Source organism: Mixophyes fleayi, chromosome 1, assembly GCF_038048845.1.
Source record: "Mixophyes fleayi isolate aMixFle1 chromosome 1, aMixFle1.hap1, whole genome shotgun sequence".
Taxonomy (NCBI): domain Eukaryota; kingdom Metazoa; phylum Chordata; class Amphibia; order Anura; family Limnodynastidae; genus Mixophyes; species Mixophyes fleayi.
In genome coordinates, this window is record NC_134402.1 from 315,746,242 (window position 1) to 315,769,973 (window position 23,732).

Here is a 23,732-nt window from a genome sequence, read left to right on the forward strand (position 1 = left end):
ATTGCTAACAGGTGCATGAAAATCAAGCATCCAGCCATGCAATTTCCATAGTCACACATTAGCAGTAGAATGGGACTTTCAATGTGGCACTATGATAGGATGCCACCTTTCCAGCAAGTCAGTTCTTCAGACTTCTACCTGCTATAGCTGCCCTAATAAACTGTAAGTGCTGTTATTGTGAAGTGGTAACGACTAGGAGCAACAACCGGTCAGCCACGAAGTGGTAGGCTACACAAGCTCGCAGAACGGTGCCCCTGAAGTGCATAAAAATTGTCTGTCCTTGGTCGCAGTGTCCGCACAAGAACTGTATGTTGGGAGCTACATGGATTAGGTTTCCATGGCCGAGTAGCCAAACACAAGCAATCACCATGCGCCATGCCAATTGGAGTGGTGTAAAGCACACCGCCATTGGAGTGACTAATCGCGCTTCACCATCAGACAGTCTGACGTACAAGTTTGGGTTTGGTTGATGATAGGAAATTGTTTCCTACTTGACTGCTTACTGCCATCTGTAAATTTTGTAGGAGGAGAAATAATAATAGCCTGGGGAAATCTTAATGCTACAGCGTACAGTGAAACTTTTATAACGGCAAAGGGGATTCCATATCGGACGCCATGCTTCTGGAATGAGATGTTTAGCATGCACATATGGATGTGACGTTTGGGTGTCCTCATCCTTTTGGCCATATAGTTAAGTTCCAGTCTATCTAATCTATATATCTTTATTGCATATTTCCTCTATATTTTATCTAGACCCCAGCTCCTTGTTCTGGTGAAGCTAGACTCTGATCTCCATGTGTCGCAACCACGCCTTCTCTCTTTTGCCTCTCAGCTGAAAGCTGGGAAAGGTTTAACTATCGTTGGGTCTGTTTTGCTTGGGGATTACTTGGAGAATTATGCAGAGGCGCTGGCAGCAGAGCAGGTACGATTACCTTTTTTGACACTTTTGTCAAGGTTTTTGTTGATACATTTTTTTCTTTTTCTTTTTTTACATAGGTTGTAGATCAGTGCTTTGTAAGCATATCCAAGAGGTTTTCTGCTTTACAGCTACATAATCTGGGGCTAGTAAAAAAAAACAAAAAAAAAAACCTTAAGAAATAGGAGAAATTGATGGAAATTAAACAATCAAAGGGTAATAAAGTTCAAACACTTAAAGTTAAAACAAACTTGTGAATAGATTTCCCAGTTGCTTGTCACTTAAAAGAGGTCAGAGTGCGAGGATGAAGACTTTTAGGCTTCTACGACTTGGTACACTCTAGCATTGTCCTCATACCTGAGATTTCATGGTAATATCCTGGAGACAGCAGTTTAATCTCTCAACTACCGGGCAATGCAGCTATACAGTAACAGTTCCACTAGAACCTCTGACAGACTTTTATGCATGCTGATTCAGGTAAGGAGTGATGGCACTGACCAATTTTAAGGCTACACAAATCTACTCTGTCAGGATGCAATAGAAAAAAATCCTCCTGACTACATATTTTTATGGTTCACGTGACTTCTCACAGGCTTCATGACACTTGGTTAACATTCAATCATAGATTATTGATATCATCTGTGTGAATCTTTTACTGTGATTAAAGATTGCAGGGTTTTCATTGATTCCTTAAGATCTTAAAATCTCAAATAAAAAGATTTATATATAGTGCTTTCTGTATATGACACTCCCTACATGAATAAACGTGATTTATAGACTCGCCTCTATATCTCACCAATTTATAGACAAGTCTATCAATCACATTTATTTATGCAGGGTTTGTCTGATACAGAGAGCATTATTTATGTTTCTTTTTTATTTGAGATACACTGGAGGAGTTTAAGATCTTAAGGAAGCTATGGAAAACCAAGGCAAGGTTTAATCCCAGTAAAAGGTTCACACACAGGATTGGAAGTCATAACTTTATTTTGGACATTAGGTAAGTGTCCCTGCACAAATACTTTAATTAGTAGTTTTTTAAAGTGATTTGTATACAGTATATATTTATTTTCAATTTGTGCCAGATCTGTACATGTTGCAAAGCAAAAAAAGGTAGACTAGAGCAATGACCAAGCGTAAAATTCACAAACAGTACTATTTACAGAGCAAGGGAGGGTGCGCAGTGTCTCCCAATGGAGTCGGAGAAATTGATTTTACGGTGAGTAAAAGTCTTATTTTCTCTTTCCTACAATTGGTGGACACTGCAAAACATTAGGGACATACCAAAGCTGCCTCTAAGCGAGGGAATGCTCTGGAAGGCCTGCATGCAATACTCTACGCCCAAAACTCGCATCAGTGGATGCAAAACCCTGCAACCCGTAGAATTTTTAAAATGTGTGGACAGATGACCATGTTGTCGCTCTGCACAAGTGCTCCGCCGAAGCTCCATGACATGTCGCCCAAGAAGAGTCAACAGCTCTGGTAGAGTGAGCTCTCAACGTTACCGGGACAGGACAAGATGTCCGAACATAAGCCAGCCTAATAGTGGAAGTGATCCAGCGAGCAAGAGACTGCTTGGAAGCCGGCCAACCCAGCTTCTGGGCATTATAAAGAATAAAAAGATCCTTAGTCTTACGGACAGTAGCCGTGCGGTCAACATAACATCGAAGAGCACGAACCACATCCAATAATAGTAACTCGTCACTTGAAGAGGGGGACGGACGGAAAGCCGAGACCACAATACTTGATTTAAGTTTAACCTTGATACTACCTTCGGAACAAACGAAAGTTTGGTGTAAGGTACCGCTCTATCCTCATGGAAAATTAGGAATGGAGGCGTGCAGCAGAGCGTTGCCAACTCTGAGACATTACTAGCTGACGAGATAGCCAAAAGGAATACCGTCTTCCAAGTGAGAAGCCGTAAATCAACCGAATTCAGATGGAACCCGGGTAAGTGCATTGAGCAATAAATTGAGGTCCCGAGGCTCTACCGGATGAACAAAAGGGGGCTGCACATGAAGCACCCCCAGCAAGAAGGTTTGAACATCCCTGAAGGCCGCTAGCCTGCGCTGAAAATAAATTGAGAGCACTGAGACCTAAACCTTAAGGGACCCCACATGGAGCCCCTTATCCAGATCGGCCTGCAGGAAGGCCAACAGTCGACATTGGCTAAACCTGGATGTGTAGAGATCTTGGGACTTGCACCAAAGAATGTATGCCTTCCAGACCCGATGATAGATGGCTGAGGAAGACATCTTCCTGGCCTTGATCAGGGTACCAATCACCTCCCGCGAAAAACCTCTGGCCCTAAGAATTAGGGTCTCAACAGCCACGCTGTCAAAGTTAGACGATCTAAAGAGTGGCAGAGAAGAGGTCCTTGAACGAGAAGATCTGGTCGCATTGACAGATGGAAGGGAGGTCCCGCCGCCAGTTCCAGAATGTCTGAAAACCATGCCCTGCGTGGCCAATGAGGGGCTAGCAGGATTGCCAGAACCCGCTCTCTTTTTAACTTCTTTAGCACCGGCGCAAGCATGGGTATCGCGGGGGAACAGGTACACCAGCCGGAAGTGCCATGGAACTGTCATGGCATCCATGAATCCTGCCTGAGGGTCTCGAGACTTTAAACAGTATAGAGGAACTTGATAGTTCAGCCTGGACGCCATGAGATCAATCTCTGGCCTGCCCCAGCGTTCCACTAGGAGAGTAAAGACCTGCTTGTTGAGGGACCATTCACCTGGGTGAATCCTCTGCCTGCTGAGGAAGTCGGCCTCCCAATTCTCCATGCCGGGAATGTAAATGGATGATAACTTGGGAACATGACGCTTCGCCCATTCCATGATCTTGGCCTTCTCCCGCATGGCCCCCACGCTGAGAGTTCCCCCCTGGTGATTTAGGTACGCCATGGCCATGGCATTGTTTGACTGAATCTGAAGAGGCTTTCCTGACAGAAACCTCTGTGCTTGCTTCAACGTCCTGTACACCGCTCTGAGTTCCAGGACATTGACTGGGAACATTCCTGGGGATACCAGAGACCCTGGAATCTCAGGGACCCTGTTACCCTGGCTCAACCCAACAGACATGCGTCTGTCGTAACCAAAGTCCATGACCAGGCTCGAAGAGGCTGACCTTTTTCCAGATTCTGTCTAGATAACCATCATGCCAGGGAAAGGCGAGTGGGTCTCGACAGGCAGATCATCTGCCTGTCTAGATGTATCTGGGAACCAGACCGTTTCTGAAGAATCTCCCATTGAAGAGGGCGAGAATTGAATTGCGCAAAAGGCACTGCCTCGAACACTGATACCATCGTTCCCAGGAGTTTCATGCAGCTGAAGAGAGAGACCTCTTTCTGCATCAGGAGGGTCTTGGTCCTGCGCAGCAGTGCGAGGACTTTGTTTTCCGGTAAATATATTCCCTGGGTCCTTGTGTCAAACATGAGTCCAAAGAAAAGTATCTGCTGTGGCGGAAAAATGATCCATCTGGTTTTGGTACCAGGAAGAGGCTGGAGTAAAACCCCTGACCTCTTTCCCGCTGAGGAGTGCCTCCTAAAGTGCCCTGCGCCTGAGGGGACAAAGGGAAATAGCTGTGGTGAAGAACCTCCGTTGTGGAAGCTGGACTAGGTCTATGACCTAGCCCCGGGACACAATTCCTTGTATCCAAATGTCTGTGGTGGATGCCCACCACTGGCTTTGGAAACGAAGAAGCCGTGCCCCCACCACAGCTTTCCCTGGGGAAAGTTTGTCACACTGCAGGCTTATCACCCGGTTTCGAGGCTCCTCGCCTAACAGCACCCCTACCTCTGCTATACGCTCGCCTAGGGGCGGAGGATTGACCTCTCGACAGGATGACAGGAAAACGTCCTTGTCGTGGTCTGTTTGAGCCGATGGGGAGAGTTGCTCTTCCCTCCAGTGGCTACCTGGATAACCTTTTCTAACTCTGACCCAAACAGAGTAACACCATCAAAGGGCAAGCCCTCTAAAGCTCGCTTTGAATCAGCGTCCACTGTCCAAGAGTGTAACAATAATGTACGACGAGCTAAGATAGTGAGGGCTGAGAATCTGGAATATACAGATACAGCATCCATGGCTGCCTGGCCCACATAATCAGAAGTCTCTTGGATATGCTCGACCAAAGTGAGAAGCTCTGCATGTGGGACATTGTCTTGAATACCCTTCACTAACTGTTCAGCCCATTGCTGTATAGCTTTGTTAGCCCAGGCAACCCCCATAGTGGGACTAAACATACTGCCTGCCGCAATATAAGCTGAGTGGAGGGCCTGGACGCACTTCTTATCCGTGGGATCCCTAAGTGAAACCCGCACCTGTGTGGTTATAGCCGAAGAGGAGAACAAACCCGCTACAGGTGTGTCAACCCTAGGGGAGGCCTCCCATTTAACAGTCCTCTGCCGGGAGAGGGTAAAGCAACTTAAATCTGTCTGGCATTATAAACTGCTTATTTGGCCTCTGCTAGGCGTTGAAAACCATCACCATCATCTGAGGAGATGTAGAAAGGAAGCCACTTGCACCTTTGTCTTTTTAAAACAAAGGGAGTCCTGATGGGGGCCGTGGGCTCCAGTTCTGCAAAGCCTAAAGTATGTCTGATACCTAAAATGAGGCTATACACATTATGGGCAGGGGCAGAATCTACAGAACGAAGTGTGTCATCCTCCTGCAGATCAATATCCAATTCACCTTCCTCTTCTGAGGAATGTTCTGAATCCTGATCCCGGCTTTGGGTTGCATCAGACATAATTATTTTGGCCCTGTGCGATACTGAAAGCAAACGTTCCTCTCCCTGAGCAGAATCGGACTGTGAGGTTGTGCCTGCGACAGCCTGAGAGTGTGTAGAAGTGTGAGAAACCGGAACCTCCTGTACCTCTGTGGACCGTAACATTACCTTAGTGAGTTCTGCCATGGCTGTTGTTAGTGACTTAACCCAGAGCGGTTCCTCCATGGCTGCTGCCCCTTACGGTGGACTGCGTCGCTCCTGGATTTCAGCTTCGCAAGCCGTGCAAAGAGCATCGTGGTTAAGCTGTCCAAGAGATAATTTGGCATTACATTTGGCACATGTATAATACAGCACAGACATACCAGAGGTTCCCTTATTTTTGGATGTCCCCTTCTCAGACATATTTTTAATCTATAGAAAAAAGTCACTTACAATATTAAAAAGAAATATAATTTTTTTTTTATTTTTATAAGTCTGAGAACTAGAGTCTGCACATAGCACAAAAGATCTTACCAAGTCTTTGTACTAAGTATTTCTATTGAGTATACACCAATCCCAAGACACTGAAACACAATACTCCTGATTGTTTAAAAGCCTTAAAAGACTGAAATCTGTTTCTATAGAGCACAATTATAAAAGTGATACAACAATACCAGTTGACGAGAAGCAGAGCAGGGAAACAGCCCGCAGCACGATGATATCCGTGTCCCAGTGTCCAAATATGGCCGCTTCTGTGCCAGGAAGAAGATAGTGGGTGGAGGGAAGTCCTTCCTCCAGTACCTCCCCAAAGATGGCCACCTCCTTAAACCGCCGATCAGCGCATGCTTTAGTATGGTTGTCAGCGTGCATTACAAGCACGCGTAAGAAATAATGTCCAGGCAGCTTGTGCAGTCAGCAATTGAATCACCTCCTAAGGCAGTGTTGGCTAACCTATGACACTCCAGGTGTTGTGAAACTAAAAGTCCCAGCATGCTCTGCCAATATATAGCAGCTTATTGCTGGAAGGGTATGCTGGGACTTGTAAACCAACACTGTCCTAAGGAGTGCGATCGTTACTCTGTCTCCCAGCTGTACGTAGTCTAGGGGAGCGGGGACTTGTGGGCACATCCACAGAGCGGGAGGGTTAGTGGGCGGAGTATCGCTGCAGCTTTTTTTGCCGCACGACTGTGTCTAGCTGTGGCCGAATACACGGACCTAAAGCCCTAATGGCAAACAAATCAAGAATGGCCCCATCTGTTCGTTTCTAGGGGAGACTACCTGCAAAGAGATGCCAGATAAGTGAGCCATTCTGCTGCTTACCTTCGCAGGGATCAAGAGTGAATAGAGCCGACAGGCTATTCACCCCTGTGTCTTAGGATCGATCCCCACGCTGTACCTGAAAGGGAAATTAAAATAAAAACATGTAACCCTAAACTAACACAAATATAGGCAGGAGCCTATACCTACGTGACATATCTCCTAGGCACTTAAAAAAAACCCTGAGGTATCTGCAGGAGAGGAGGAGCATAGTAGGGAAGGAATGTGTGAATTAAAACAAGTCTAAGTGCATAAACTCCTAGTCCCACCTACTATACCGAAATGTCTCGCAGTGTCCCCCCAATGGTAGGAAAGAGAAATCAACATTATTCAGGCTGTTAGGTGTCTCTTGCATAGCCCTGCTTTAGAAAATATATTATTTTGTCTTCCATAGGCACTGAAACAGCTGATGGAGCAAGAACGGGTGAAAGGCTTTTGCCAGGTGGTGGTGGCACAGAAGCAGAAAGAGGGTCTGTCCCATCTTATCCAGTCTTGTGGCCTTGGAGGAATGAGACACAATACTGTAATCATGGGCTGGCCAAGTGGCTGGAGGCAGAGTGATGACTCTCGGGCCTGGAAAACATTCATTAGTAAGAGCTAAATGTACTTTTCAGTTTAATACCTTTCTGTGACTTTACTTATTGGACAAAGTCGCCCTTGTAAACTTCAGCTTTCCTTTTCCAGCCACTGTTCGCGTCACCACAGCTGCTCGCCAGGCCCTGCTTGTGGCTAAGAATATATCCTTGTTCCCTGGATCTCGGGAGACTCTAGCAGAGGGTAACATAGATGTGTGGTGGGTTGTACATGATGGAGGTATGCTAATGCTGCTGCCTTTCCTTCTCAAACAGCACAAGGTAAGAATGGGACTGTATCATTCTCAATTCCATACACTTCTTTCTATGAAACCTCATTTCACACTCCTGAGCTTCAGTTGTAGATTTAACCCATCAGTTTCATTTAATGCTATAATTTTGCTTTTTACCTTATATAGTTGCAAATCTGCCTTTGCAGTCTTGTAAATGAGTTCTCTTTTTCTTGCCAGAGGAATCCCCACCCAATCCACCTGTGTGCTGTGTACCTAATAAATAGGCCCATTAGTTGTGTCACAGAAATTATTTGTAAAAATGTTTGATGATAGAATGTATACATGTAATTGAAAGCAAAAGACACCCATGTGTACTAGATAGTGGTTTTCCCTCTTGTAATCACCTCTCCTTGTGTGTATGCATATGGCATCTTGTCTAGGTGTGGAGGAAATGCAAGATGCGCATCTTCACAGTGGCCCAAATGGAAGATAACAGTATTCAGATGAAGAAAGATTTAGCCACCTTCCTCTACCATCTACGTATGGAGGCTGATGTAGAGGTAGTAGAGATGGTGAGTCTGCTGTTTCCCATAATTATTAATTTCTGCAAAGTTCTCTGATCTGATTTGATCCTTTGTCTTGTGCAGCATGACAGTGACATTTCTGCCTATACATATGAGCGCACGCTTATGATGGAGCAAAGATCACAGATGCTAAGGCAAATGCGCCTCTCAAAGACAGACAGAGAACGAGAGGTGAGGCTATTCTCAAGAGATGTCATGTCCTCAGCTACTGAAGGTTTCCAGGCCGGCTTAGCATAAAGTTTAAAATAAACCTCCTCCCATGTGTGGGTAGATATGGAGATAATAAAATTAAGATGAAATATGATACATTTAAGCTTGCAGCACCCACTAACTAACACTATATAAGGAGTATGAAATTATACTAAAGGGGATGTCTACCCTAAACATTTACATTTTTCTTCGGATAATCTGTAGTGCACAAAAGCTAAGAGTGGCTTAAAACTGAAGATACAACAGCCCATTTTCCAAAGTTGTTTTAAGCAAGCATATCCATAGTGAAAACTTGGCTGCCAAGCCCCTATCCTAGTGCTCTTCGTGCCAACCATGCTATTGCAAGACTGATTGAAAGAGATGGTAAATTATGTTGATTGTAATGGTGTACTGTACCTCCAGAGAATACCGAGCTTGTAATCTTGTCCACACAGGCCCAGCTAGTGAAGGACAGAAACTCCATGCTGCGTCTGACTAGTGTGGGCTCAGATGATGATGAGGAGACTGAGGCTGTGCCAGACAGAGTGCACATGACATGGACCAAAGATAAACACCATGCTGTACGTTTGGCCCAAAGCAAACCAATGCCCAGCTTCCAGGACTTACTCAGCATGCGCCCGTGAGACTTTAACTGAAAATCACATAGCACATTTAGTTCCATTTGCAGTTTTTTTTGCTAACTTTTGGTTTGCTCTCCAGGGATCAGTCAAATGTGCGACGCATGCATACAGCTGTGAAACTGAACGAGGTCATCGTCAATAAATCTCATGATGCTAAACTGGTTCTGTTAAATATGCCAGGACCCCCTCGCAACACACAGGGTGATGAAAACTGTATCCTTCTATAAAGACAAATGAATGAATCAATGATTATATATATATATTTATATTATTTTTTCAAAAGTATTCCTTTTAAGGTTAAATTCTTTGATAAAAAATACGGGGCATAAAAATGGGGCAATATCAAAGTATGAAATATATTCTGAAAACCAAGGCTGGCACATGACAATTGGTATTAATTCTATCGCCCACATGATATACTTAAGACAGGCACCATGGTTCCAAGTGTAGCTAAAACAACAAAAATCTTATACCGACACTAAACCCCAACAATTTTATTTAAAAATATCACTTAGGGTTTGGAAAGGCAAAACTACCTACAAAACGGCACTAACCACCACCCCAAGACCAGAAAAACCCCTAAATTTAAAGTGAAGCCAACTCTAACAACTATATTGTCATCTCATTGTGCAAATTTTTGATAAATAGCCTGCTATCCATTATAGTCATAGTCTACATCAATAGAGTCCAAACTTTCTCTGTTCGAGGCACCCTTAGGCTCTTCATAGTTTTTTTTCCAAGGCACTCCTAAGCCAAAATAATTACCAAGTACTCCCCTGCTATGCTTCCCACTGGCCCAGGCACCCCTGTGAAATTGCTACGGTGCACAGTTTGGGAACCACTAGTCTACAACTGACTGGGCCTCACCTAGATTTTACACTGCCACTAACATAAGTGAAAACAATGGTTTTTGTTTTATTTACCAAAACCATAATTACACGGATCATAGATCTATCAAGCAGGCCAATCAAAACCAGATATTAGTTTGTATAGCTAGAAAATCTATTTATCATTCTATCTGCACATGGGGGGGCAGCTTAGTTATTTGCGAAGATTGCTTTGTGACATACAGTATTTCTCAGTGACCCAACTTCAGCACAAACCAGCCATGTGTGTGCTCCAGTATAGTTTTCAGATTACTTTTTGTAACATTGGTGTAATGTGAATGCTTCCTTAACCAACATTTTCTAAAGATATGGAATTTCTAGAAGTCTTGACTGAGGGCCTGGAGCGTGTGTTGCTAGTAAGAGGTGGTGGAACAGAAGTCATTACCATTTATTCCTAACACGAGTACAAATCTGCACCACCATGCATTGCTCCAACTATAGCAGAGTACACCAAGAATGTGTATGTGGATCGAGATTGCTATGCTGAAAATCAAACCAAACTTTCATAGAAGTCATTCAGTGAAAGCAATGAGAGAAGTTAGGAAACGTCCTACCACTGTTAAATCTCTAAATACTGATCCATTTTAACCACTTCTAATGCCAAAAAAAGATAGTGGTAGCTTCTGTCATTTGAAAGCACTATGGCTACAAAAGGGAGAAACCGAACAGTGTTTTTTTTTTTTATGATGGACAGTGACCCCTCACCCAACTCTCTATGCAGCAGCAAGCATAAACCGCTTGTTATATATATCTGGAATCCGCCTCTTACAAGGGATATGTAAAACTGTTCCATCTCTTAGGAACAGTCTCTTTGTGGCGCATTGTTGGAAACAGAGGTTCAACTGAAGGGTACAATGCTTTACCACGCCTTAATCACTCCTAATGTGACTGGGAGCATGCAAATTTATACGACATTGGTGGATATGCATTTTACCCTGAATCTAAAATGGGGAACAAAATCTTGTGTACTTGTTTTATAGAAATGTTACATTACTGTAAAAAAAACACCTGAATTTGTGTTTTGGAAGCTTAGGCCTGGCCCTTGCATACAATTATTTTGTAAATGCAGAAGTATTACCTCTGATCCAAGAGCGCATAGTAAGAGAGCAGTGATCTCCAGCAACACTTTAGTTACAAGTCGCTAGCAGAGAAAAGATGATGAGAAACACAGTTCAATGTTTTTAGTTGTACTGTCCTTTTTTTTTTTAATTTTTCATGGGACAATTACCCAGATTTAATTTATTGGTTGATGCATCATTCCATGTGTTAAACCTTTCTGTAATTGTTGTTAGTGATGTTTAATATTGTATGGGGGTAAAAGCAGTTTCCCCTGATATTATAAGACTGCAGGATGCACCAGCTGCCTAGTTCTATGGACATATCTACAACAATTGTCACTGTGTGTGTTTTACCCATTTTTGTTTATTATGGGGAGGGGGGATTATAAACGAATAGACAACAAAATAAAGTGTTTTCTATAACCCTGCCTCTGAATTGTATTAGAACCGTTTCAATATTGTGAATATTCCATACAGCGATGGAAATATAATAAATTATTAAGAGTGGGGCAGAACAAATATACACAGATAGCCATAAATTTAGATGTCAGCTTCTGGATTTCACAAACTCCTTTACGATAAGACTATTGTGTGTGTCTTCTGTTCCATGATCATAACAAGAGGCCTCCACCGGTGTATTCGATTCTCTGCAAAAAAAACAAAACAAAGAGATTAGTACACAAATGTGTAATAACAGTTACTTCTTTGAGGTGGACTTAAATGCTGGTGATGTGCCGCCGGACATTACTGCAATGTCCAGCTCTGCACATTGTCAGCCAGTAAGGCACAGAGTCTCTGCTTATTTTCTCCTCGCATGTCTATGGGACTGTTCTAGAGACACATTGTGCCAAACTGAATTCCATTCTAAGAGTGGTGGGCCTTTAAATAAATGTGTTATCAAGTTGTTTAATCCTTTATTTGGCAAGCATTGAACATTTCAAGGAAAACATTTTTTTTGCAGCACTGTATTCATGCTCCATCTAGTGATCAATATTGGAACTAACTGACTACAGTAAACACACATTTAGATGATGCTAGAGAACACCTCTGCCAAGGAAAGGATAAAAATCATGCAAAATTCATGATGCTTGAGAGCAACATTGCCAAATAAAGTGGTAAAGCAGCAATCAAATGACTTTTTTTTTATTTAACCATTAATCACTGAGCAGTCTACAAGAATGCCAGAATTTTGTCTACTCTGTGTATTATAAAATCCCCCCATTCTTTTTCTCTCCTCTGCATGCAAGTTACATGCTGAGAGCTGTCTAACTGATTATAATATATATATATATATATATATATATATATATATATATATATATATATATATATATATATATATATATATATATATATATATATATATATATATATGTGTGTGTGTTTTCTCGCAACTTCCAGAGACATTTTGAAAAGGGGATGATTTGTAGACGGATCATCAACATTTATTTATATAGCGCCATCAGATTTCGTAGCGCTTTCCAATTGGGAACAACCAGTAATAAAACAATACTGGGTAATATACATACATACAGAGTGGTAAGCTTACAATCTATGTATACTTGTCCTCATACTATACCTAGCCAGTGAAGGCAGAAGAAACATACATGTTTGTAATTTCAGGTACCTTTTAGATACACTCCACTCGAAAGTATCTAACAAATGGTATACAATAGGTTTTTCATTTTACTTGCAAAATAGACCATGTGGGTCTATTACATTTAAAATTGTCCACAAAGGAGGACATATCCTTTAAGCCCAAAATTTAACAGGCAAGTCATTAACTTCCTACAGCTTTACAGAAAAGTACAGTAATTAAATCTACTATATAGGGATTTATGTATCTTGCCTAAGTAAATATCAGGAAAGGAGTATTTTTGAAATGTAAGAAACCGAGACCAATAGACCTCATTTCAGACTAGTCAAGAGGAAAGTTCTGGCTAGGCATGAATAATTTACTAAAATAGTGGTAGATGCCCGGAACTGGCTGCCATCAAATATGACCGAGACAAACTACAGTAAAGAACACATTAGAGATAAACACATGAGCATAGACAAGTCGTGAGCAAAATACACAGAGGTGAACATCCAAGTTCTCTTTCTTGGTAAAGTGAGAATCCCTATTACAACTAATAGGCATAAATAGGGCTGTATGTATAGACACATGCCTAAGTCAAGCCAGTTATAGGACACTGCACCAATAGTTGCAACGTGTTCTCTGTCAAAGATCTATTTTGTCTTGATGAAAAATATTGGAGGACTGGGTGCTTGGTAGAGGGGCATGAACATTTGACTAATTTAGAATGTATTCACTTACAGTGCAGCTCTAACTATACAATACACTGTGTATTAATAGATTTAAAAACACACTTTCCTGTATGCAAAGGAATATTTACACCCTTAGCTCCCCAGTTGTAGTTTAACTACAACTACCAGCATGTTCTATCAGATATTGTTTCATTACTCTCAGAGCATGCCAAATCTGTATTCATCCGATCCCTACTGAGACATAACCTGAACAGAGTTGTTAATCATTATAGTCGGTAAACCAAAGCAACAATTGCTCTCATCAGTAAGAAAAAAAGAGTTGAACCTGAGCACAACATAAATACACACAGAAGTGTTGCACCAATGATTTTCAGAGTTTGTAGGGTTGCAAACCATTTATTTAAAATCATTAACCTCCAATGTGTTGTAGTTGTTACCCCTACTTTCACTACTAGACACTTTGATAAAAGCTGGATAATGTGCTAGTGAACATGTTTTGCCTTACAAAATTGTCAGTAACAAGTATTTTCAAGGCTTAGGAACTCTGCACTAGACCCCAACCGGAAATCTCCTGCAATATATTGAACAAATGCTGAGAAACTGGGGTTAAATCTATTAGGTAACTCACACTACAACCAAAAGAGTTTTGCATAAATCTAGATTTATGGCTCCTTTATGAATGTCGACCTGTGCGCACAGAAAACAGAAAAAAAAGAAAAACACTGCGGGTATTATAACCAGAGACTATAATGAAAATTACAGTTCCAGGTCCCCAGAACACTGACACACATTTTACACAACGAGTATACAATCAGAGCTACAGAGAAAGACATTTTGGCAATCATCAACATGAGTGTTAGTTGTGATTGCATTTCGTCAAAGATTTTCATCAAGGATTGTTTAGAAAGAGGAGATCAGATGCATGCTTAAAACACACTTAATGTCTCTGGGACTGTTGCTTTAATAGAGATTTTAAAGTAGAATCGTAGACTCACCTCGGGCGGTTCAATGAAGGCCAGCCAATCAGAAGCATGAGTAGGCAAAAGTCCCATAGACTGACACTTGTAAACAGCCAATGCGAGACCCAAAAGGTTTCCAATCAGATAAACCAGCCCTTGCAGGAAACGTTGACCAGAGCTTTCCAGGAGCTTGAAGGCTTATAAAGAACAGAGTGAAACTGAGTAAAGCAATCCAAACTAACGAAGTATCAGCTGCAGTGCTCTATAACAATACAATCTATGCTACTGTTCCTATGTCACTGACAAATGGATTATATGAGGTTACACATTATTTTGTTACATTTGAACATACACGCACCTTGCAAAGTGACTAAAACAAATCAATACAGCATGGACAAAGCCTAAGCACATACCCCTATTGTTGGTCTTTAACATTGTCAAGCCTTATAAAACATTATTGTATGGAGAGAATGGTAGATACATAGCAAGATACACACATTCCTGACACCACACACTTCCACATTATTTGAAATGTCTACCTCACCCAAAAGGCTGAAGTAACACTTACTGGCTGGTGTAGCGAGCAGTGCTTGTATGGGTCGCCATGCCATCATACACACCATCATAATAGGAAAGATGGAGATTGTGTTCCCAGCCATATACATGATAAACAAGTTCATGGGGATCTGTTTCAGTGGTCCAAGAGCAATGTCCCAGCAACGCTGCACAGAAAATAGAATTGTCAGCTCACAGTAACAAGAAATAATGACTGGCTGTTGTCAGAAGCTGCACCATCTTACCTTCTCTACTAGAATGTGATCAGACTCTTGTACACTGGTGTCTGGAACCTGTTTGTCAGAATATCCTACTGGATACATACTGTCTTGTGGAGCACCCCTGTCACCTCGACTTCTGACAATGAGGAAAGAAGGAAGTGACAAACAACATAAAATAGTCTATATTTGTTTAATTGCAAAAAAAAACCCTTAATAATCCCAATGCCACAAGACAAAATGCAATCACTGAAGATATATACAAGCCAATGAATGTCTGTAATAAATGTCTTAATTTAGGGATATAAAACATTATTAAACTTCATTGAGAATAATATTTTCCATTAATTGTTGGTAAGGATCTTTACCTGCTTACTCCACTCCCAAACTCAATAGCCCACTTAAATCGGCGGCCGCTTTTTGCGACCAGATTTGCTGGAGTTGCCATTACTGTTTCCTGCAGAGAGAAAACAGACAGCTTTTGTCAAATGTACCATATTACTTTATATGAATCTTACCTTTTCTATGTCACAAATCAACTGACTACTGATTCCATAATAAGCAAAATCATAAAAATTCCAGTTAATTTTGAAGTAGAGTAGCTAGGAAGGATATCATGAAAGCTCAGAATAAAAAAAAAGTGACACACAAGATCAACAATAAAGTGATGGGCCTTAACAGAAAAAATACAAGGCATCAACTTCTAGATTGACTAATGAAGGATTTACTGGAAAAAAAAAACACTTAAGAATGAACCACAAGAAATGGAAGTGTTATGTTGTCATTTGTTTCTTACAATTCTCATTGACATTTGTATAACAGTGAGGTAAGGATAGTTCTTCGACAAGGATTATGCCACAGATTCTTAAATTGAACTGTTTTTAAACAGTATAAACAGTCAAGGAAGCCATTTGTGGAATGAACGTAGCAATTTAATGAACTAGGAACCAGTGATGCACTTCATGTCCAATGTTCATTAGGCACACACTCCCAAGGAATTTATAAGCTGCATGATCATTGAACCCCCAACTAGCAAATACTCTCCACCGCCGACTTCTTCAGTCCTATGATAACCCAGAGTTTGAATATAAACTGCTGCAAAATGATATTATGGCCAGAACAGGAAATTGTGTAGAAAATAATGTTAAAATAGTATTAATTTTATTAGCAGTACATAGTTTTGAAACAAAAATGCAAAACCCTTTTTTGTGCTGAGACACACAGGCTAATGAACCTTGCTTGGCATACAGCATAAATCACAACTGCACTTACGAACTGAAGCATACAAAAAGCTGTTTAAATAATCTCAAGCATTTTGCTTTGCCACCTATTAGAATTCTTATTCTATACACGGTTGGATTGCCCAATATGGTTTGTGCCCATACTGCAATAAGGTAATGGTCCCTCAACAAAACATAAGGGATGTCTTGTAATACGGAGACCAAAAAACCCTATATGTCTGTGATTGCACAAATATAAATACATGTATATCAATATTTAACATGAAAGCACTGGAAGCTCCTCTCCCAACCCTGCCAATTTACCGTCCGCCGCTTCCGCCAGCAGCGTTCCCAGCTGTCTGCTTTGAAAGACGATTGTCAGTGACATCATGGCGCTGGAAATCACGTGTCTTTTCCAGCACTAGAGGAAGGAAAGCACGTAATCGTTGTGTCCTCATTGCAGGAGACATTTTGCTGGTATCAAAAATCTATCTCCGTTAATGTAAATGATCGTCATCATGTGCGTGTTAACAAATACATATTATAAAATCAGTGATTTTTTTTCTTCTTAAATATATTTACATTCGAATTATTGCACAAGACAGCTGCATCTCAGACAAAAAAATTATTGTGCTGCTAATCATATTAAAAAATACCAGGGGTATTACCAGGGAGAAATCTTCAAAAAACAAAAACAAATTTGCGTTAACATATTAATTTAAAGTAGTTTCTATGGACATTTTATAATCTGAACATGGACAATACTTATAAATTTAGTCTAACCTGATGAAAGGTATGCATACCTTACAAAGGTCCTGATTTAGTAGAGAAAGTACAGATTCTGGTATGCTGTGCCAACTAATTTTGCTCTTCACTGCTTTGCCCAGCAGAGCAAGGGTAAGTAGTTGTTGCATGCACCTGTCACTGTTGAGCGGGGCAGTGCAAGGGTGTTTTCCTGGGTTGGGTTTAGTCTAGTGCTTCATCATAACTAGAGATGTTTACTCATACTTGCCAACATTTTTTTTTCTTTTTCCGGGAGATGCCGGCTGGGACGTGGGCGTGCAGGGGGGGGCTGCGAAATCGCGTCATTTTGGCCCCGCCCCCGTGACGGAATGACGCAAATCGCGTCATTTTACAGTGGGGGCGGGGCTAAACGCCGCGATTCCGGGTGAATCGCGGCGTTTAAACTAAATTTTTCCCCCTTCCTATCAGGGAGATTGCCACACTCGTCCGGGAGACTCTCGCAAAATGCGGGAGTCTCCCGGACAATCCGGGAGAGTTGGCAAGTATGTGTTTACTGACCCCCATGTTTTGGTGTTGGTTTTAGATCTGGATTAAGTTTGTGTTTTGGTTTTGGCAAAACCGCCCTTGCGTGTTATGGTTTTGGATCTGTATTTTTTTTTTAAAAAAAATAAATAGCTAAAATATGCTAAAATCACATAATTTTGCTCTTTTTTTGTTCTTACATTATTATTAACCTCAATAACACTAATTTCCAATCAGTTTTGAACACCTCATAGATCACAATATTATATTCATCCACTTTCGGACAAAGACTGCAGCGAGCTGACTGGATGCTAAGCGAAAGAGCAACAACACAAACACTGCAGTTCATAGCACATCTAGGAAACATTGGCACACAGCAGTGGCAGAAAAAAAAGAAAAGTGGTGCAAGATGGAAGTGTCCTTGGGCCCTCCCACCCACATTTATGTAAGATTTTGAAAAGGACATGTACAGTTTAACAAAGCTAGTGCTTCAGCGACAAGAAGTGCAACTTTTATAGCTGAAGTGCTTGGTTTGTTAGGGCCCACACAAAATAAGCTAAGAATGGACTTAAGGCACCAAAGCAGACAGTGCTGTTAATGAACTCTATTGTGGCAAGTCATGCACCAGTGGAAGCAGTTCTTGCCAGTGATAAGAAGGCCATTGTCATGCCTGGGTATAAGACCAAAAAATCCACCTCTTATGTGTGGAATTATTTTTAACCAAATCCTGAAAACAGTTGTCTAGCCATTTGTAGCATTGTAAAGCCACAGTCAGTAGAGGTAGGGACCTTAACCATCTAAAATCCTCACCCATGTTACGCCATTTGAAGTGAGTTCATGGAAAGCTATTGGGAAAATCAGAAACTTATTCTAAAAAAATAACAACAAGCAGTCCAGCATCAGCTACCTCCCTTCTCTCAGCTAGATCCCAGCACCTGCAATCTACACCCCCAACACCTTCATCATCAATATCCTCACAAGTGATCGGAGTTAGTCCTGCATCCAAGTTGCTAAGGCTATATGACTCCTCCCCTATCCAGGACTCCACAGAAGAATTCTTGAGTGTTAGGCCCACTGCTGCTGCTCCTGCTGCTGGGGGTGGATCTTCAACCCTGAAGCAGACAACTAGTAGTTTACAACAATTGACTATTACACAATCCTTTGCAAGAGGAAGCAAGTATGGCAGCTGTCACCCAGTAGCACAGCAGATCACAGGCGCCATGGCGACTATACCAGTATTAGATTTTTGTCCAATATCCATCATTAATGCAGCAGGAATAAGACAGTTAAATGAGGACCTGTGTCCCGTTACCAAATTCCATATGAACACCATTTTACTAGACAAGCAATTCCTCACCTGTACCAGGAGGTTACAAAAAAGAAAATAATTGGAATACAAAATGCCATTCTACCCACTTAACCACAGATATTGGGACAAGCTGAACTTGGAAAACCAAACATTATATGACTGTGACAGCCCACTGGGTTGGTAAATCGCCTTCAGCAGCAGGAACAGCAGCAGCATCTAACAATCTTTCAGAGGCAGGCTACTTTGTGTATCATCTGCTTCACTAAGAGGCATACCACTGACAATCTGTTTGAAAAAATTAATGGATGTCATTGCAACATGGCTTATCCTGCTTGCACTCTCCTGAGGATATGTGATTTCTGATAACACCACCAATATTGTTAGAGCATTACAGCAGGGGGAATTCCATCACATTCCCTGTTTTTTCTCATACAATAAATTTGGTGGTACATACATTTTTTAAAAATGACAGTGACATGCAGGAGATGCTGTCTGTGTCCCGAAATATTTCAGGTCCTTTTCGGAATTCTGCAACAGCATGTAGGAGAATGCAGCAGCTGCAAGAAGAATAGAATTTGAGGGGGAATGTACTTTAGTCCAGCGCAGTGGAGAATACTTTCCGTGTTGTGCAAGGTGCTGAAACCACTTGAAGTAGTCACCTGTGAAGTGAGTGCAGACACTGTTAGCTGAGTCAAGTGATTTCCCTAATTAGACTTTTTTAAAAGCAGCAAGAGAAATTGAACGAGGAAATGAAACAAAGCAATTTCACTAACTATGTTGGACTTGTAGATTAAGTACTTTATTCGCTTTGCCAGGATCCAAGAGTTGTCAACATCTTGAAATTGGATCACTACATTTTGGCAACTGTGCTTGATCCTAGGTTTAAGAGCTATGTCTTCTCTTTTTTTCCAACTGACCCAAATCTCAAGAGATGCAATGAGCTCTTGGTCAGCAAGCTGACAGCTCAAGTGGTACATGACACAACGACCTCTCCTCCTTCAGTTTCTCTGGCAACTGCTACTAGAAAAAAACTTAGCTTTCCCAAGACACCCAGTGGTGATGCAGATGAGTCAGAACAACATTTTGACATTTGGTCTGGTCTAAAGAATTACCCAAAAATCGTGACAGCTGTGCCGTAAAATGAACTACAAATTCCATGAGGAAGGCCATTACCAGCAAGTACCTCAAAGTACACAGACTTCTGTGATGGTGGATTACAGGGATGAATTAGTATTGTTTGAGGATGATGTACACACTGATGAGGGTGAATATGATGACAGTGTAGATTGTAGAGATCTAGCCGAGAGAAGGGAGCTAGCTGATGCTGGTATGCTTGGTAATATTTTGGGTAGAATGGCATGGTTGCAATTTTATATTTTTCTACAGTAAACTTTCACCTTTATTAGAGAGGTATTCCTTCTTTAAAAAGGTACAAGCTTTTTATTTACATTTTTGTTTCCCTTACTTAAAACTACTATGCACTTGAACATAAGCTTTAGCACATGAGGTAGAGGGATTAGTATCATCATGACTGAGACTGGAGAGTGACAAGGACACTGCCACCCCTCCTGTTTCTCTATGAGCTGTGGCACAGTAGAATGTCACTGGAGATTTTTAAGAACACTGACAGCCCTATTATTCCAATTTCTGTTTCAGCACTAAACACTGCCACCTCTCCTTGTCACGAGAGCCAGATAATGAGAATGGTCTTGATGTCTGCTCAAGTGATAGCTTACCGCCAGAGAGCTGCTGGAACTAATGAAGGAGAGGTATTCACCAGGGATTTTCGCAAGGGAATATGGTCTTAGCTGCTCTGAACCGTAGGTCGCAGTCCTCTAGGGGGTGCAGAGCAGATAATGCGCTGAATCACCTAATAGCTGTAAGGCAAAATAGGTATAGCAATGAGGAGATGAACTGCAGAGAGCAGAAGCACTGAGATCCACACAAATGTTTATAACTCTGGAACAGGAAAGATGATGAGCAATGCTCTGCAGTGAAGCCACAAGTCTTTACTGTGAAATAAGCTGCACAGGTAATGCTGAGAAGCGATGAGCTGCACAGGTAATGCTGAGAAGCGAAGAGTTGCACAGGTAATGCTGAGAAGCGATGAGCTGCACAGGTAATGCTGACATTCGATGAGCTGCACAGGTAATACTGAGAAGCGATGAGCTGCACAGGTAATACTGAGAAGCGATGAGCTGCACAGGTAATACTGAGAAGCGATGAGCTGCACAGGTAATACTGAGAAGCGATGAGCTGCATAGGTAATACTGAGAAGCGATGAGCTGCACAGGTAATGCTGAGAGGCGATGAGCTGCACAGGTAATACTGAGAAGCAATGAGCTGCACAGGTAATACTGAGAAGCAATGAGCTGCACAGGTAATGCTGAGAAGCGGTGAGCTGCACCGGTAATACTGAGAAGCGATGTGCTGCACAGGTAATGCTGAGAGGCGATGAGCTGCACAGGTAATGCTGAGGGGCGATGAGCTGCACAGGTAATGCTGAGAAGCGATGAGCTGCACCGGTAACGCTGGGAAGCGGTGAGCTGCACAGGTAATGCTGAGAAGCGATGTGCTGCACAGGTAATGCTGAGAGGCGATGAGCTGCACAGGTAATACTGAGAAGCGATGAGCTGCACCGGTAACGCTGGGAAGCGGTGAGCTGCACAGGTAATGCTGAGAAGCGATGAGCTGCACCGGTAATGCTGAGAAGCGATGAGCTGCACAGGTAATGCTGAGAAGCGATGAGCTGCACAGGTAATGCTGAGAAGCGATGAGCTGCACCGGTAATGCTGAGAGGCGATGAGCTGCACAGGTAATGCTGAGAGGCGATGAGCTGCACAGGTAATGCTGAGAAGCGATGAGCTGCACAGGTAATGCTGAGAGGCGATGAGCTGCACAGGTAATGCTGAGAAGCGATGAGCTGCACCGGTAAATGCTGAGAAGCGATGAGCTGCACAGGTAATGCTGAGAAGCGATGAGCTGCACAGGTAATGCTGAGAGGCGATGAGCTGCACAGGTAATGCTGAGAAGCGATGAGCTGCACCGGTAAATGCTGAGAAGCGATGAGCTGCACAGGTAATGCTGAGCAGCGATGAGCTGCACAGGTAATGCTGAGAAGCGATGAGCTGCACAGGTAATGCTGAGAAGAGATGAGCTGCACAGGTAATGCTGAGAAGAGATGAGCTGCACAGGTAATGCTGAGAAGTGATGAGCTGCACCGGTAAATGCTGAGAAGCGATGAGCTGCACAGGTAATGCTGAGAAGCGATGAGCTGCACAGGTAATGCTGAGAAGCGATGAGCTGCACAGGTAATGCTGAGAAGCGATGAGCTGCACAGGTAATGCTGAGAGGCGATGAGCTGCACAGGTAATGCTGAGAAGCGATGAGCTGCACAGGTAATGCTGAGAAGCGATGAGCTGCACAGGTAATGCTGAGAAGCGATGAGCTGCGAGTTGCACAGGTAATGCTGAGAAGCGATGAGCTGCACAGGTAATGCTGAGAAGAGATGAGCTGCACAGGTAATGCTGAGAAGCGATAAGCTGCACCGGTAAATGCTGAGAAGCGATGAGCTGCACAGGTAATGCTGAGAAGCGATGAGCTGCACAGGTAATGCTGAGAAGCGATGAGCTGCACAGGTAATGCTGAGAAGCGATGAGCTGCACAGGTAATGCTGAGAAGCGATGAGCTGCACCGGTAATGCTGAGAAGCGATGAGCTGCACAGGTAATGCTGAGAAGCGATGAGCTGCACAGGTAATGCTGAGAAGCGATGAGCTGCACCGGTAATGCTGAGAGGCGATGAGCTGCACAGGTAATGCTGAGAGGCGATGAGCTGCACAGGTAATGCTGAGAAGCGATGAGCTGCACAGGTAATGCTGAGAAGCGATGAGCTGCACCGGTAAATGCTGAGAAGCGATGAGCTGCACAGGTAATGCTGAGAAGAGATGAGCTGCACAGGTAATGCTGAGAAGCGATAAGCTGCACCGGTAAATGCTGAGAAGCGATGAGCTGCACAGGTAATGCTGAGAAGCGATGAGCTGCACAGGTAATGCTGAGAAGCGATGAGCTGCACAGGTAATGCTGAGAAGCGATGAGCTGCACAGGTAATGCTGAGAAGCGATGAGCTGCACCGGTAATGCTGAGAAGCGATGAGCTGCACAGGTAATGCTGAGAAGCGATGAGCTGCACAGGTAATGCTGAGAAGCGATGAGCTGCACCGGTAATGCTGAGAGGCGATGAGCTGCACAGGTAATGCTGAGAGGCGATGAGCTGCACAGGTAATGCTGAGAAGCGATGAGCTGCACAGGTAATGCTGAGAAGCGATGAGCTGCACCGGTAAATGCTGAGAAGCGATGAGCTGCACAGGTAATGCTGAGAAGCGATGAGCTGCACAGGTAATGCTGAGAAGAGATGAGCTGCACAGGTAATGCTGAGAAGCGATGAGCTGCACCGGTAAATGCTGAGAAGCGATGAGCTGCACGGGTAATGCTGAGCAGCGATGAGCTGCACAGGTAATGCTGAGAAGCGATGAGCTGCACAGGTAATGCTGAGAAGCGATGAGCTGCACAGGTAATGCTGAGAAGAGATGAGCTGCACAGGTAATGCTGAGAAGAGATGAGCTGCACAGGTAATGCTGAGAAGTGATGAGCTGCACTGGTAAATGCTGAGAAGCGATGAGCTGCACAGGTAATGCTGAGAAGCGATGAGCTGCACAGGTAATGCTGAGAAGCGATGAGCTGCACAGGTAATGCTGAGAAGCGATGAGCTGCACAGGTAATGCTGAGAGGCGATGAGCTGCACAGGTAATGCTGAGAAGCGATGAGCTGCACAGGTAA

The 23,732-nt window shown here is 42.8% G+C and overlaps 2 protein-coding genes across 8 annotated transcripts in view; one reads left to right on the forward strand and one right to left on the reverse strand.

Moving 5' to 3' along the window:
• SLC12A6 (solute carrier family 12 member 6) overlaps nt 1–11,524 on the forward strand; it is a 37,482-nt gene extending 25,958 nt beyond the window's left edge. For all 3 annotated transcript variants that reach the window (XM_075212568.1, XM_075212560.1, XM_075212575.1), the window contains 8 exons: nt 754–922; nt 7,332–7,527; nt 7,622–7,791; nt 8,183–8,314; nt 8,390–8,497; nt 8,971–9,155; nt 9,236–9,369; nt 10,350–11,524. In XM_075212568.1, the coding sequence (XP_075068669.1) occupies nt 754–922; nt 7,332–7,527; nt 7,622–7,791; nt 8,183–8,314; nt 8,390–8,497; nt 8,971–9,155; nt 9,236–9,369; nt 10,350–10,441 (1,186 nt within the window). In that variant the 3' untranslated portion in view covers nt 10,442–11,524. The remainder of the gene's footprint in view (nt 1–753; nt 923–7,331; nt 7,528–7,621; nt 7,792–8,182; nt 8,315–8,389; nt 8,498–8,970; nt 9,156–9,235; nt 9,370–10,349) is intronic.
• The window catches only part of EMC4 (ER membrane protein complex subunit 4), a 30,151-nt gene continuing 17,864 nt past the window's right edge, over nt 11,446–23,732 (reverse strand). The window contains exons 1-6 of one of the 5 annotated variants that reach the window (XM_075212588.1): nt 17,125–17,243; nt 15,470–15,558; nt 15,129–15,240; nt 14,897–15,050; nt 14,365–14,525; nt 11,446–11,748 (exon numbers count right to left, since the gene is read on the reverse strand). In XM_075212588.1, coding sequence (XP_075068689.1) covers nt 11,713–11,748; nt 14,365–14,525; nt 14,897–15,050; nt 15,129–15,240; nt 15,470–15,558; nt 17,125–17,235 — 663 coding nt within the window. In that variant the 5' untranslated portion in view covers nt 17,236–17,243 and the 3' untranslated portion in view covers nt 11,446–11,712. Of the gene's footprint in view, nt 11,749–14,364; nt 14,526–14,896; nt 15,051–15,128; nt 15,241–15,469; nt 15,559–16,632; nt 16,748–17,124; nt 17,244–23,732 lie in introns of those variants that run through there. The other 4 variants (XM_075212606.1, XM_075212597.1, XM_075212614.1 and 1 more) reach the window with 4 other exon arrangements.